Source organism: Typopeltis vanoorti, chromosome 5 (assembly GCF_054136105.1).
Source record: "Typopeltis vanoorti isolate ZY-2024b chromosome 5, IOZ_Tvanoo_1.0, whole genome shotgun sequence".
Classification (NCBI taxonomy): domain Eukaryota; kingdom Metazoa; phylum Arthropoda; class Arachnida; order Uropygi; family Thelyphonidae; genus Typopeltis; species Typopeltis vanoorti.
This window is the reverse complement of record NC_143553.1, coordinates 70795813-70813483: the sequence shown is the minus strand read 5'-3', so window position 1 is coordinate 70813483 and position 17671 is coordinate 70795813. Positions and strand designations below refer to the sequence as shown.

Genomic DNA, 17671 nt, shown 5'->3' with positions numbered 1-17671 from the left:
CTGATTGGGTACCAGTGGAGATTGAACTGCCCACTCAGTCTCCAAAAGTTAGATAGGGCTAAATGGCCTCGCCTACTCCCGTATATACAGGAATAAAAAGGCGTTAGCTGATTTTTTTTTTTTTTTTTTATGAAAATTGAACATACAATACAATAAATATTTAGGCACCTACTTTACTGCAGATGGAAAGGAAATAAAGAAATAAAAATAAGAACAGCCATAGCTAAAGATGCATTCTGGAAAAATAAAGATATGTTCAGAAGTTCTGTGAGTATCGAGACAAAGAAAAGAATGATAAGTACATTAGTGTGGCCAATTTTCACATATGGAAGTGAGACCTGGATATTCAAGAAGAGAGTAAGGCAATAGATAATGGCCTTTGAAATGTGGTGCTATAGGAGAGCACTGAAAATCCCATAAACAGAACATGTGACAAATATAGATGTCCTACAGAGAATGAGAACACAGAGATCTTTATTACAGGAAATGATCTAGAGAAAGATGAGATTGGCAGGACATGTACTGAAAGATTCAGCAGGACAGAAGATACTAACAGTTTTTGAAGGAAAAATTATGGGAAAAGGATCAAGAGGTAAAAAACAAAGGGCATGGCTTGAAGATATAAGATCATGGACAGGATCACATGGCTATGCAGAAACAAAAAAGAAAAGCCATCAACAGAGAGAACTGGAAGGACATGGTGCTGCACCCTCTCACTGAGGAAGCTGATTTTGTCCATTCCCTAGGCCATGTAGTTGTGATTCAAATTCTTTGACATAGAGCTGTTAAAATTTTAACTGCCTCTTCTTCCAGGGCTTTGAGCAGCTCAATAGGTATTCCATCTCCTCCTGGTACCTTCTTACTGGATAGTTGTTGCAGTGCCCATCTCACTTCACTCTCCAGTAGTATGGGCTCCTTTCTTTAATCCTGCTCTTCAAATTCCTCAGTAATTTTGGAGTCCTTTCTGTAAAGGGCTTCTGTGTACTTTTTCCATCTTTCTTTGATGTCTGCAGCTTTTGTAAGATATCCTTCATGTTTACTTCTCAATATTGTCACCTTGGTGCCGAACTTCCATGTCAGTTCTCTGATCTTTTTTGAAAGGATCTCTTGTTTTTCCTTTCTTGTTTTGGTCTTCTAATTGTTGGCATTCTTGGTTAAAGCATTTTCCTTGTCTCTTCTGGCTTGTCAAAACTCTGCATTCAAATGCTGTACTTCCTGCAAATTTCCTGTGGCCTTCATTTTCCTCCTTTCCTGAGCAGTTTTCATGGCATCTTTGACAGCCATTTGGACTTCTTGGAAATTGTTGGAATATTCTTCTTTGATTCTGTTTTAATTATATCTTTAATCTCTTCCCATAGTTCATCTGGTTCTCTTTCACACAAATTGAGTGTGTTCAATCTTTTCTGTATACCAATATTGTATTCAGTTGGTATGTTTCCAAGATCATATCTGATCAACATTTGTGTTGTTTTCAGTTTCCGTAATTTCACATGTATCGTAGTCACTAATAATTCATGATCTGTTTCATAGTCTGCACCTGGAAAAGTCTTCACAGACTGAATTGCACTTCTCCATCTTCTTTGTCCAGGTATATAGTCTATTTGATTTCTGTATTGTCCATCAGGTGACATCCATGTGTATAATCTCCATTTGTACTGTTTAAAGCACAACAAACAAAGAATTCTCTTTGCAAAACTCAAATAGTCTCATCTCTACAGTGCTACGAATACATAAACCAAAATGACCTGTTATTCCTTGTTTCTCGGTTTCTCCCACTTTTGCATTCCAATCTCTGATAAGTAGCCAAAATCTTGCTTTGGTGTTGCATCTATCACTTCTTGTAACTTTAAATAAAATACTTCAATGTCTTGTTCTCGTGCCTCTGTAGTGGATGCATAAACCTGTATGATGGTCATATTCACTGGATGTCCACTGACTCTTAGTGAAATGATTCTGTCACTCACTGGATTATAGCCTAATACATACCTAGCGATCGTTTTCCTGAATAGATGATATTCGACCAGAAATGCTCAAGACTGGAGGTATAAAAGTCTTACAATGGCTGCATTGCATAGTTCAGAGGGCCTGGACAGAGGGACGAATTCCAGATGATTGGAGTAGAGCTCTTATAGAACCTATATATAAAAAGGGAAATAAAACTGAATGTGAGAATTACCTCTGTAATTCTTACATGTTCCTGGTAAGATTTATGCCAGTATACTTGAGAAACGGTTGAGAAGGATTGTGGAAGGGAAGTTTGGTGAAGAACAAGCTGGATTCAGGCCAAATAGAGGCTGTCAGGATCAGATTTTCACTTTACGACAAATAGTTGAGAAACCATGGGAATATAACAAAGATCTGTATTTAAGTTCTGTCGATCTGGAAAAGGCATATGACAAGGTGCCAAGAGAGAAGCTATTCAAAACACTACAGTTGTATGGCGTTAGTGGGGCATTATATCAAGGAATACTTAGTCTTTTATTTGAGTTGTTAGTCAGCAGTTAGAATTGAAGAAGTACAGGAAGATGGTTTAATGTTAAATCTGGTGTCAGACAGGGATGTACATTATCCCCTCTGTTATTCATTATCTATGGATCACATTATGAAGGAAAGTGGTATTAAATCTGATATCAAAATTGGAGATGTTAATGTCAGCTCTTTGCTTTATGCAGATGATGTTAGACTTCTAAATAAATCCGCTACAAGTCTGCAAGATTCCCTAACTGAATTGAATAACTGTTGTAATAGATTACTTAAGTATAAAGAGCTAATAAGCTTCATTTCGGCAATGAAAACATTACTTAAATTAAGGGGATATTAAATCCCAAATAGGTTTAAAACCGAATAAGAAACTCAAAGATTGGAATCAGAAAGTTTCTTGCCGAATATAGTAAAACTATAAAGTATCGGCAACACTAGCGTTAGCCAATGCAAGTGACCCTAGTATGTAGTACAATACCGGACGACTCGTTGCAAAGGTGGGGAAGTTCAGATCGCTATTCTTAGGTATTTTCCATAATGTAAAAACACATTTCCTAGGAAATGTATGCTGTTATTACATTATGGAGGGAGGTCACTACCCAGACCAGTTTCAGCCTTTTTTGAGGCTTCATCAGTGAGTAGCTATGCTACTCACAGATGAATTACATTATGGAAAATACCTAAGAATAGCGATCTGAACTTCCCTCACCTTTGCAACGAGTCGTCTGGTATTGTACTACGTACTAGGGTCACTTGCATTGGCTAACGCTAGTGTCGCCGATACTTTATAGTTTTACTATATTCGGCAAGAAACTCTCTGATTCCAATCTTTGAGTTTCTTATTCGGTTTTAAACCTATGTGGGATTTAATATCCCCTTAATTTAAGTAATGTTTTCATTGCCGAAATGAAGCTTATTAGCTCTTTATACTTAAGTAACTTAATGGTTGCACCTGTTTGGATAACTTGTTCGCAGAGTATATAAGTTCTTTTCGCTTTACACTTTGGTATTAGGTCTAGCTACTCACTGATGAAGCCTCAAAAAAGGCTGAAACTGGTCTGGGTAGTGATCTCCCTCCATAATGTAATAATAGCATACATTTTCTAGGAAATGTGTTTTTACATTATGGAAAATACCTAAGAATAGCGATCTGAACTTCCCCACCTTTGCAACGAGTCGTCCGGTATTGTACTACGTACTAGGGTCACTTGCATTGGCTAACGCTAGTGTCGCCGATACTTTATAGTTTTACTATATTCGGCAAGAAACTCTCTGATTCCAATCTTTGAGTTTCTTATTCGGTTTTAAACCTATGTGGGATTTAATATCCCCTTAATTTAAGTAATGTTGTAATAGATATTATTATTATTATAAAAACCTCCATGGAATCAAAGACTCATCGTGGGAGGTCCACTGTTATACACAGTTTATCATACTGTGCCTTAAATTCACTGTCTCTGCACACACCACACTCTCGGGCAAAGCATTCCAATCACTCACCACTCTCCATGCAAAAAACCTGCTTCTCACTCCCTTGCTCACACCCTCCTTATACAGCTTCCAGGAATGACCTCTTGTTCTCCTGCTATCCTCACCAATTCTGTGCAAAACCTCCCCAACGTTAATCTGGTAATAACCACTTAACAGCTTATATGTCTCAATCATATCCCCCCCCCCCCCCTCCTTATATCCATCAATTTCTGCAAATTGCATTTTGTCAATCTGACTTCATGCTCGACATTCCAGAGACCAGAAACCACCTTAGTCAATCCCCTCTGAACTTTTTCCAATGCAATTTCATCTTTTTGAAAACCAGGTGACCAGATTTGTGCACAGTAATCCATATGTGGCCTGATCAAAGCCTTATACAAAGGAACCATAACATTCTTACTTCTACAAGTCAATGTCCTCCGCATCATTCCCATTAACCGCTGTGTTGCCTTCACTATTTTAGTAACATGTCCCCGAAATTTTAGGTCCTTGTCTACAATCACTCCCAGATCTCTCATTTCCTCTACCTCTTCCAAGATATTCACACCGATTGTGTACTTTACATTCCATCTCTGCTTCCCAAATTTCAAAACCTTACACTTTGAAACATTAAATTGACATCCCCACTTATTTACCCATTCAGACAGTGTATTCAAGTCCTCTTGCAAAGCTACAGCATCCACACTACTCCTGATAGCTCTGGCCAACTTTGAATCATCTGCAAACAACTGCACATCACCATTCAGACCTCTTCAGATATCATTTACATACAAATTAAACAGCAATGGACCCAAAACAGACCCCTGAGGTACACCACTAGTAACTTTCCTCTTCTGGGATATCGCTCCTCCATAGACAACTCGCTGATACCTATCAGACAACCAATCTCCAATCCAGTAAACCAATCTACTGTTCAGCCCCATCCGTTCCAATTTAATTACCAGCTTGTCATGCAGCAATTTATCAAACGCCTTTGCAAAATCTAAATATACCACTGTATATGCAATACCCTTATCCAACGCATTTGTCACTTTATTATTAAAAGTAAGCAGGTTGCTAAAGCACGATCTTCCTTTAGTAAATCCATGCTGGCCGGCAAAGAGTATTTTTCTGTTGTCAACCCAATTCTGAACTTTATTCCTAACTAACTTCTCTAATACCTTGACCACAACTCCAGACACACAGACTGGTCTATAATTCAAAGCCTTACTCTTATCACCTCCGTTATGAATTGGAACAATTTTACCCTCTTTCCACTCTTTTGGAACTTGACCCAGTGAGAGACTCATGTTGAAAAATATACAAAAGCTGTTGTTAACTCTCTGGCACATTCCCTCAAGACACGTTGTGAAATAGCATCAAGTCCCACAGCCTTATTTACATAAAGTCTATTCAATTCCTCATATACCTCCTGTTCACTTACTAACAGTTCCTCCTCCTCCTTTCCCACTGCTTTCAAGTTCTGCATGATGCCACATTCACAAGAATGAAATACCTTTAGAAACTGCTCACTAAATATATCAACTATATCCTCCGCAGTGGTTATCATTCCTCCGTTTTCACCAATCAATCCCATCCTACCATAATCATTCTTTCTTCTACTGGCGACATATCGAAAAAACTCCTTAGGATTTTTTTGGCCGCTTTAGCTAACTGCTGCTCATACTGCATTTTTGCTACCCTTATCAAGCTAGTCACCTTCCTCACCTGCTCTTTGTACTTCTCATGCAACTGGTTGTTATAAATACTCATTTTGTGTTTCTTCCATAATACATTCTTCTTCCAGATTGCATACCTTATCTCTTGATTCATCCATTTTACACCCACTCTATTTACCCTCTTGACCCTTGGAATACACTCTGATATTGCCTCCACCAAATAGTTCTTGAGTATGGCCCAAGAAGCATTGATATCCTTTCCATCCAGTTCCTCTTTCTAATTTATTATCGCAAGCTGTTTCCTGAGCTGTTCGTAATTACCAGTCTTATAATTCCACATATATCCCTTTCTAACAGATGCCCTCGAACGACTGGTCACCCTGCACGTGATCACCTCGTGGTCACTCTCACCAACTAGTGGAAGATTTGACGCCTCATTTATAATAACATCATCTGATGAGATGATCAAATCCAATACTCTTGATCCTTGTGTACCCTCCGTTACGTGCTGCCTAAGGTAATTATCTTTCAAAAACTCCAAAAATTCATTTTCTTTACCCCCAGATGCAGTCTCTATCTTCCAGTCTATATTACCATAATTAAAGTCGCCCATAATGATAACTCGTTTCTTGATAGCTAGGCCAATTTGCCTATACATTTTCTCATTACCCTCCATATTACCAGGTCTATAGCAACACCCAACTAAATATTTCATCCTGTTTACTTCTACCTCACACCATATGGCCTCAAAACCGTAAACCACTATTTGCACCTTGCAATTCCACCTTAGATGGACACAACTCATCTGCTACCATTAGCAGTACGCCTCCTCCCTTTCTTCCCTGTCTATCTTCACGAAAAATATCATATCCGTTCATCTCTATTCCTGTCAGGATGTCATGGTATGAAGATATGGTATGAAGGTCAGCAATAACAAGACAAAGACAATGAAAATAGGCAGAAGCACTGAAAATATCAACTGCATTGTGAATGGAGAACCTATAGAACAAGTAAAACATTTCAGCAACTTTGGCACGATTTTTAGTGAAGATGGCAAATTAAATATGGAAATAGAGAACAGAATCAATAAAGGTATGGTAACATGTCAACTGAATAAATTTATATGGAATAAGAAAAAAATTAGAAAAGAATAGCAAGACAAGTGTTCTGTGCCAGATTGCAGGGAAAAAACTCAGAGGAAGACTAAGATATTGGTGGATTGATATCGTAAAAAGTGCCTTAGAAGATAGAAATATAAGATCTGAATGGAGTCATGACAGGTAACAGACTGATTTGGAGGAAAATTGTAGATAGGAAGTTACTAATGATGTAAATTTTTCATGTAGTACTATCATATCCTGTATGCCCCTTGAGGGTACAATGCAGGAATTTGATGATGATTGGGTGAAGCATTAAAACATCATCATCAAATTCCTGACATTTACCCTCAAAGTGGCATACAGGATATGATAGTACTACATGAAAAATTTACATCATTTTCCTCCAGATCAATCAATTACCTGTCAAGGCTCCAACATTGTCAGATTTTATATTTCTGTCTTCTAAGGCACTTTTTACAGTATCAGTCCACCTATATCTTGGTCGTCCTCTGGGTATTTTTCCTGCAACCTGGCAGCAAACACTTGTTTTTGCTAATCTTTCCTCTCCCATTCTGTTTAAGTGACGATACCACCTGAAATTAGCTCTGCTAACACATTCCTGGATGCTGACAATGTCAAGTTCTTTTCTAATATGATATTGCCATTGATGCCATCTGTTCACGCCCCTAATCTTTCTTAGGACTCTCATATCTGCGGTCTCTAGTCTTTGGTCAAGTGTTTTACTACTAACCCAGGTCTCAGATTCATAAGGTAAAACTGGTTTGAACACTGTCTTGTATACAGCTAATTTACTGTTTTGACTAATTTTTCTCTTGGACATTTTTTTCCACTTGGTTAGACAATAATAAATTTAGTTTAATCCTTTATCCAAGTGTAAGCAAACAAAGTTTGTGCCTGAAGTATCTTCAGGACTGAGGCAACTAGTGGTAAAGGTGGACCAAGTTCTCATCACTACTTGTCTTAGTATCTCCCATAATGCAATCATATCTCCTTGCAGACATGTATATTGCTATGCATTAAGGGAAGGGCCACTACCCAGTCCGGTTTCGACCTTTATTGAGGTCTCGTCAGTGGCAGCCAGACACTGAGGTTGCCAAAAAGTGTCTCACTTTATTAAATTACTCTGGATTTAGAGAAAGATGTAGTGACCCTTCATTTTAATGCATAGCAATATACAATGTGCTTTGCATTGTGGGAGATGCTAAGACAAGTAGTGATGAGAGCTTGGTCCACCTTTACCACGAGTTGCCTCAGTCCTGAAGATACTTCAGGCCCAAACTTTGTTTCCTTATACTTGGATAAAGGATTAAACTAAATTTACAATTTTTCTCTTATTCCATATAAATTTATTCAGTTGACTTCCCACCATACCAGCTTTATTGATTCTGTTGTCTATTTCCATATTTAATTTACCATCTTCACTAAAATTCGTGCCTAAGTAGCTGAAATGTTTTACTTGTTCTATAGATTCTCCATTCACAATGCAGTTGATATTTTCAATGCTTCTGCCTATTTTTTCTCAAAAACGACTCGATGGAACATAACAACAAATCATGTACTCCAGCTGCCTTTCCACATTTCAGACTTTTAATGGATTTTTTTACTACAAGTATAGATATGCATTCCTGATTACATGTTTTTTATCAGTGTGCTGTCACTGCTAGTTTCATTTAACCATTTTTTGAAGTAATTACTCCATACTTCAAGGATATCTTTTTCTCCAGTTTTCATATCACCTTTATCATCTCAAATTCCTTTTACAGCATTTCTTTCCTCCATTTCTGAGCTTCTTCATCAGCCTCCAGAATATCTTGCCACCTTCTTGATATTTATTTTTTATGTTCTTACCAAAGTCTTCCCATGACTTTTGTTTTGCTAGTTTTACACAGTGTTTAGCTTTCTTACATTTGTCTCTGTATTCTCTAAGAGCACAAGCTGACTTATTTACCAGGAACTTTTGATATGCTTTCTTCCTTTCCTTCACTGCCTCTTTAGCTTCCTGTGTGTCCACCATGGAGTTCTGATTTTTCTATCCTTGCAGACAACCTCACCACGTGATTCTGGCTGACTCAATCAGTGTTTTCTTCAGGGCTTGCCACTGAATCTCCAAAGTGTGGTTCCTGTTCACAAACTCTTTCATTTTTTCTCCAATAATGTTTGTATATGTTAGTCTACAGTTCACATCTGAGAGCTGCTCAACTTATATTCTCTTTAAAACTTTCTCACATGTTCTTCTTTTCAACATGAAATTCAGTTTTATCCTGCTCAAGACTAAATGGTGATCACTTCCAATTTCAAATCCTCTGTACACTCTAGTGACACGTACCATATCACCTTTATCATCTCTAATTCCTTTTACAGCACTCTTTCTTCCATTTATGAGCTTCTTCAACAAACTCCAGAATATCTTCTTTCATGCTTTCTGTGCTTTCTGAAAATTGTTTGTGCCATTCAAAAACACATGCATGAGATATGTACTTTCACCCCGAGCCTCAGTAAATAATTGAAAACTTTTTGTCATGATTTTCTTCAGTTTCACCAGAAATTTGATGTTAACTCACTGTTTCTTACATTTGTCTCTGTGTTCTCTAAGAGCACAAGCTGACTTATTTACCAGGAACTTTTGATATGCTTTCTTTTCCTTCACTGTCTCTTTAGCTTCCTGTGTCCACCGTGGAGTTCTGATTTTTCTATCCTTGCAGACAACCTCACCACATGACTCTGGCTGAATCAATTAGTGTTTTCTTCAGGGCTTGCCACAAACTCTTTCATTTTTTCTCCAGTAATGTTTGTGTATTTTAGTGTACAGTTCACATCTGAGAGCTGCTCAACTTTTATTCTCTTTAAAACTTTCTCACATGTACTTCTTCTTTTCAATATGAAATTCAGTTTTATCCTGCTCAAGACTAAATGGTGATCACTTCCAATTTCAAATCCTCTGTACACTCTAGTGACACGTACCAGAGAGAAAACATCACTATCAACAATAACACAGCCAATGAGACTTTTCTTATTCCTTGTCTCCATGTGAATTTGTGCACATTATTATGTTGGAACATGGTGTTAATAATAACCAGTCCATGTCCTGAGCAGAAATCCAATAGGTAATTGCCATTATTATTAGCTTTCCTCTTTTCCAAATTTTCCCAAAATATTTTTGTATGTCTGACAATCATTTCCTACTCTGCTATTTAGATTACCAACAAGGACCAACTTTTACTTTTTCGTTGTGTCAGTTGCTTTCTCCAAAGCCTCAAAATATTCCTCCACTTCTACCTTAGTAGAACCTTCTGTGGGACCATAGGCACAAATAAGTCCCATTCTCATATTTGCCCACATCACTCTACTTGAGACTGCCTGCCATTCAAGAAGATTAGCCTCATATTTAATGTTTAATACTATGGCTACTCCTTCTTTTCCTTGATTGTCATTGCTTGAATATAACATTTTGTATTTATTGTTCAGAAGGATTGCACCAGTTTTTGTCTTTTTTTGTTTCGGTCACCCCTATTGGTAAGGATTGGACATTAAGTCAGAAGCCCTGGTTAGTTCTCTGCATTCCTTTAAAGGCTATGTGCTTACTCAAGCATAAGCAAATATATCTGTAAGTGAAATATTATTACGACCAAATTTACTTGTATTATAGAGACTGCCGACTACGCATCAAATGTCTTATTATCTTAGAATACACAGTAAACCTCCTTCTAAACATCTCGACCATAGATGGCAACACTATTGGCAAGTTTTTTATATTCTAAGTTGGTACAATTGTCATAAGCATCCATGTGAAATTGCAAGTCATCCTATCAAGTAGTTTGTTTTATACAGCTGTCTGAAGCAACAGTGTTGTTTGTATCCCTTGAAATGGATAAAATTTAGTATTGTGCGGTTATAAAATTCTTTGTAAAAGAAGGTTTAACGCGAAAAGAAATTCAATTGAAGTTCATAAAAGTTTATGAGCACTCTTTTCCTTCATTTACGACAATTAAGAAATGGGCTGCCGAGTTTAAACGTGGCCGTACCAGCCTTGAAAATGATCCATGTGAAGAACATCCAAAAAGTGTAAGAACACCAGAAATCATTGATCAAGTGTACAATATGGTATTGGATGACCGGCAAGTCAAAGTGCATGAAATTGTTGAGACTACAGGCATTTCAAAAGAACATATATGATATATTTTGCATGAAGAATTGCAAATGAAAAAGCTTTGCACAAGATGAGCGCCACGATTGCTCACAGCAGATCAAAAACGAACTTAAATGAAAATTTCTGAACAGTGCTTGGACTGATTTTGTGAGTCGATTTATTACTATAGATGAGACTTGGATTCACCATTACACACCAGAATCCAAACAGCAGTCAGAACAGTGGACAGAAGCCCGTTGTTCAGCGCCAAAGACAAACTCGGTTCAATCAGCAGGAAAGATCATGGCACTGGTGTTTTGGGATGCTAAAGGCATTTTGTTTATTATCTTGTAAAGGGTAAAACAATAACTGGGGAATATTATTCCGCTCTTTTAACCAGGCTAGACGAAAAAATTTGTGAGAAAAGACCCGGTTTGCAGAAGAAAAAAATCATCTTTCATCAGGACAATACACCTGTCCACAAAGATGTTTTGGCAATGGGAAAATTAAGGGATCTGCACTATGAATTGTTGGAACATCCACCCTATTCCCCAGATTTGGCTCCCTCTGACTTCTATCTCTTCCCAACACTAAAACTCTTTCTCACTGGTCAGCGTTTTTCATTGAATCAAGAGGTGATTGCAGCTGTGGAGAGGTATTTTGCAGATCTTACTGAGAACCACTACCATCGCTGGAATAAATGTATTAGTCTTATGGGAGATTACGTTGAAAAATAAAAATAATTTTGAAATTATAAATTCGTTTTTTCATTGTTATGCCGAGAATTTTTCAGACCACCCTCGTATATTGTTATGCTTAATACTATTTTTTAAATAACACTTTCACATATGTAAAGGAAAGTAGAATTAATGAAATAATGTATATATTTTGCTCAATGTGAGCATCATTCAGGGAGAAAGCAAAAGAATTTGCTACAGCATTTAAAACAAGAGCACAAGAATAACTGATACAGCAAGTGCATGCTTTGTGTTTCGGTTGCAGCTGTGTGAGTAGGAGGAAACGTCATTAAAGTTTCAGGGAAAACAGGTATAGTTATGCAATTTAAAAAAAATATATATATAAAAATAAAAAATATTAAAAAAATAAAAAATAAATGCAGCCTGGCTGGCCAAGTGGTTAGCATATCCACTCCCCAGCCAAAAGACTGTGGGTTTGAATCCCACCATGGCATGGATGTTTGTGATTGTCTGTGGAAATACTAGTGGTGGTGGTCGGTGTAGTTGTGGTCAGTTGGTGGAGTGTGAGTAATGGAGACAGAGTTGTAGAGTGGATGTCCTCCCTCGATGAGTCTTTGGACTCCCTGGAGGTGACAAATAATAATAATATACAATTAATTGCAATTATTTTCCAAAAGTTAGAAATAAGCATAGTCTATTCAATTAAGATTAGATTAGATTAGTGGTGTAGGGCTTCACATGATTCCAGTGAACTGTGTGTCTAGTGTCAATCACATGAGAATCAAGGCCTGAACCTTCTGATTCCAGAAATCTTATATAATCTTGATGTTCTCGAATTCTGATCTCAGCAGAATAGGCAGTGCATCCAAAGTAGTACAGATGACAGGAACATGGTATTCTGTTGAAATCATAATCTAAGAACATCATGATTATATAAGATTTCTTCTTATAAGATTATATAAGAAATTAAAGATAGTCTTAATAACTGTCTTTTATTCTGATTTCTATTCATTCACAATCTTTCACTCAAAAATGAAATATTCTCTTACCTCATTAAACTCTTAGCATGCAACTGAAGAAATCTTTTGCTCAAAAAGATATGCATATACATAAATTCCTTCCACTGAGAACAGCATTTGAGTTAATTCATTTTATTACATTAAATTTTAATGAATAAAATCAGCAAGAAAAATAAACTAAACAGACAACAGAATTAGCAAAGCTGGTATAGTAAGACGTCAACTGAATAAATTTATATGGATAAGAGTATAAGTGAGAAATACATTAAAACATCAAATTAGCTGTATATATATATAAGACAGTGTCCAAACCAATTTTAATTTATAGATCAGAGAGCTGGGTCAGAATCAGAAATAAAATACTTGATCAAAGACTGAAGAATACAGATACGAGAATTCTGAGAAAGATTGGGAGAGTGAATGGATGGCATCAATGGCAGTATAATATTAAAAATGAGGATATTAGGAAGGCACTTGTCATTGTTAGCATTCAAGAATGTCTTAGCAGAGCTAATCTGAAGAAGAAATGTTAGCAAAACAAGTCTTCTTCACCAGGATGGCAGAAAAAAGACTCAGAGGAAGACTAAGATCTACATGGACTGATACAATAAAAAGTGCTTTAGAAGAGAGAAATATATGATCTGATAATACTGGAGTCTTGAGAAGTAACAGATTAATTTGGAGGAAAATTGTCAATTGGAAGTTAGTAATGATGTAACTTTTTTTGTGTACTACCACTATTATATCCTGAGCACTCCCTGGAAGAACATGTCAGAATTTTGATGAAGATGCTATTGAAAAAGCTTAGAAATGGAGGAAAGAGTACCTTAAAAGGAATCAGAGATGACAATGGTGACATGAAAACCAAAGAAATTCTAGATGTCTGGAGTAATTAATTTAAAAGACTGACAAATGAAACCAGCAGTGATATCATAATGATAGAAAAACATTCACAGAACAGGAATACAATCAGGAATACACATCAATACTTTAAGTAGAAAAAACATCAGAAATCTGAATGTGAAAAAGCTGCTGGAGTAGACAATATTCAGCCAGAAATGCTCAAATATGGAGGTAAAAAGTTTTACAGTTACACCCTGCATAATTCAGAAGATATGGTCAGAAGATCAAATTCGGAATGTTTGTAGTGGAACTCTCATAGTACCCACCTATAAAATGGGAAATAAAATGGAGAATTACAGGGAAATATTCTATTGAGTGTTCCTGATAAAAATTATACAAGTATACTTCAGAAACAGCTAAAAAAAAAAAAAAGAAGTTTTGGAAAGGAAGCTTAGAGAAAAAGACATTGGATTCAGACCAAACAGAGACTGTCAGGATCAAATTTTCACTTTAAGACAAATAGTGAAGAAGTCATGGGAATATAACATGGACCTGTATTCAGATTTAGGCCTAAATCCAGCTTGCTCTATGGGTATCTTGCTGTAGATAATTAGAGAAATCCTAATGTACAGCAATCGTTCAAGAAGTTTTAGACAGATGCTTAACAATGCAATGTGCTAATAGCTTGTAACAAGAGATGTCTTTCCCAGGTTTTAAAATAACTATTATTTTTGATTTCTTAAATAAATATCGCTTTTTATTTCTTACAGTTACTACATCAGTGCCCATTAAATAGCTGACTAATATGTATAATGACATCTTAGAGAAACGAATATTGCCAACAATCTTAAGTAAGAATGCTATAACAGCAGTAATTAATGAGTGCTGAGGATATTATTGCTCTTTATAAATCTCACACAAGGACTACCAGACACTTTTTCTTAAGTTTTATTTTCACTGATTTCTTAAATTATCAAATTGAGCATTGACAAAATTATCTAGTGGCTATGGAAGGACAGCACTCTAAGGAAAACTGTAAATGAACAGACATTGGAAGCTAACTCATGGGGAAAAATCCTAGATACTGCAGAACCTGTTAGCTGCTGTGCAGACAAAAGAAAATACTGGTAAATATGGATTTTAAATAAGACAGAAATTTAAATAGCTAGTACCTGACTTAACCGCCTACTTCTAGGACGCAACTTTACAGGTGAAACAACCTCATCTGATGCACCCGATGCTTCTTCACTTTCACCATCTGAACCAATTTTAGGGTGTTCATGGACAATACCTAAAAATTGGATTTTGATATGTGATTATAAAGGTACTAATTTAAAGATTTATACAAGCAGAAGTTTATATTTCTCTACTATAGGATTTACACAAAAACAATCAATGTGCAGAATTCAATGTCCTATTTCAAATCTAGATACAGTCAACTCTCAATACAGCAAGAGCTGTTATAGTGAATTCACTCAGAATAGCAAACTACCAAAAAATGAAGCTAATTATTCCATAGCTTCAACGTATACTATAGGAAATTTACTACAGCAAATTTTCATTTATTAGAAACTATTTCTTCATTTCCTAAAGACTTACTATAGTGAGAGCCAACTGTACTTTTTTTTTTATTCTCTCTGTATGCTGAAGAATGATTCTAATTATGTTTAACAACAGGATAAGCTATCATAATCATTAAAAATGTTAATGATATCAAATTTTAATTCAGAAGATATGGTGTTTTTTCCAACAGAAAATTTTATACCAAACTGGACAGCAACTTGTGCAATTTCCCAAGACAATCTCAAAATTTTAATCCACAGCTGGATGTGACTCAATGCTCCGGTAGAAAACTATTGTAGGAAAGGTGTTAGAAAACCAGAACTCAAATAGAATTCTCCTATTGATAAAGTGTGTTGAACAATGACTTTTATCACCAATATGCTTTTTCTTCAAAAGAAGAAATTCATGACATCATGGAAAAAATAACTTGAGTCAAAGGTATTTCATTGATTATATCATTATTCATGATTGTGATTGTAATGATGTGCTTAACACAAGAGCCACGTAGAATGATGATAATTTTATTCACTCCATCATGGCTATCAAGAATGCACCTAAGAGGAATCAGATATGTGAAACACACAGACAATGTTGATGATATAAAAGATCAGCCAAATAAATGCAACCAGTTCAAACAGTATCTCAACAACAAATTACTCATTGAGCATTCTTAATTTAATGCTAACACAGGCTGGTACAAATCTTGTACCAGCCTGTGTTAGCATTAAATTAAAACTGTAGGCCAATCTAAGCAACAAGACTAGTTTAATTAAAATGACAGAGAAAATTCTAACTGATACAGAAAAACTTTTCCAAGCCTGGCAAGGATGATCCCATATCTCTTTAAAGGAAAAGGAATATCAACATATTGAATGTAGAGGTATAAAGGAGAATAAGACTTCTGAGAAAGTAGGGTGTTACAACTGGGTTGGACCACGAGAGTCACCTGAAGGAGCACTTTGTTGGCAAGTAATCTTCAACTGAGGGTATAGCACTGTAGTCTGTCATTTCTTAGTTAAAGTCACTACATCTCCCTACACCCTCATCACTTCTCTCTTTAAACTCATTCACTAATAGTGCATTAACAGCTATCTCTGACAATAAACTTTGGTCATTCACTACTCTCCTAGTAAAAAAAATTCTAACCCTCACATCAATGTCAAATTCACTCAACTTCCAGGGGTGATCATTTCTTTACCATTCTCCTGTCATGTATTGAAAAGCTGCATCTATCTTATAAAATCCCTTAGCAACTTATATGACAGACTGGTACCAGAGGCAGACAAATGCATAACCACATTTGATGGTTAGCCGAGAGGTCAGCATATCCGCTCTCCAGCCAAAGGCTGCAGGTTTCAATCCTGCTGTGGGCATGGATGTTTGTGATTGTCTGGAAAATACTAGTGATGATGATGGGCGGTAGATGCCATTGGTGTAGATGATAATAGTAGTTGCGGTTCATTGTAGTTGGTGGATTGAGTGGTGAAGACAGAGCTGTAGAATAGGTGCCCTCCCTCGATGAGTCTTTGGACTCCCTGGAGATGTTACATAATAATAATAATTATGTGGGGAATAAAAAGGGAAATAAAATTGAATGTGAGAATTACAGAGGTATTTCCCTACTGAGTGTTCCTGGCAAGATTTATGCAAGTATACTTGAGAAACAGTTGAGAAGAACTGTGGAAGAAACGCTTGGTGAAGAACAAGCTGGATTCAGGCCAAATAGAGGCTGTGAGGATCAGATCTTCACTTTACAACAAATAGTTGAGAAAGCATGGGAATATAACAAAGACCTATATTTAAGTTTTGTTGATCTAGAAAAGGCATATGACAAGGTGCCAAGAGAGAAACTATTCAATACACTACAGTTATATGGTGTCAATGGGGCATTATACCAAGCAATACTTAGTCTTTATTTGAGCTATAAGTCAGCAGTTAGAATTGAAGGAAGTACAGGAAGATGGTTTAATGTTAAATCTGGTGTGAGACAAGGATGTACATTATCCCCTCTGTTATTCATTATCTATATGGATCACATTATGAAGGAAAGTGGTAGTAAACATGATATCAAAATTGGAGATGTTAATGTCAGCTCTTTGCTTTATGTTGATGATATTATACTTCTAAATAAATCCGCTACAAGTTTGCAAGATTCCCTGACTAAATTGAATAACTGTTGTGATAGATATGGTATAAAGGTCAGCAATAAAAAGACAAAGACAATGAAAATAGGTAGAATCGTTGAAAATGTCAACTGTGTTGTGAACAGAGAACCTGTGAAACAAGTAAAACATTTCAGCTACTTAGGCACGATTTTTAGTGAAGATGGTAAATTAAATATGGAAATAGACAACAGAATCAACAAAGCTGGTATAGTAGGAAGTCAATTGAATAAATTCATATGGAATAAGAGAGAAATTAGTCAGAACACTAAATTAGCTATACAAGACAGTGTTCAAACCAGTTTTAACTTATGGATCTGAAAGCTGTATCAGAAATAAAACACTTGATCAAAGACTAGAGACCGCAGATATGAGAGTCCTGAGCAAGATTAGAGGAGTGAACAGATGGCACCAATGGCAATATCATATTAAAAATGAGGATATTAGGAAAGAACTTGACATTGTCAGCAGAGCTAATCTGAGGTGATATGGTCAATTAAACGGAATGG

The 17671-nt window shown here is 36.3% G+C and overlaps 1 protein-coding gene across 3 annotated transcripts in view; it reads right to left on the bottom strand.

The window, feature by feature from the left end:
- LOC150106513 (cyclin-dependent kinase 17-like) overlaps nucleotides 1-17671 on the bottom strand; it is a 363340-nt gene that overhangs the window by 315632 nt on the left and 30037 nt on the right. For all 3 annotated transcript variants that reach the window (XR_016548362.1, XM_090393169.1, XM_090393168.1), the window contains exon 4: nucleotides 14610-14728. Coding sequence is in view for 2 of the 3 variants with exons in the window: in XM_090393169.1 (XP_090249295.1) it covers nucleotides 14610-14728 (119 nt within the window). In the remaining variant the exon portion in view is untranslated. The remainder of the gene's footprint in view (nucleotides 1-14609; nucleotides 14729-17671) is intronic.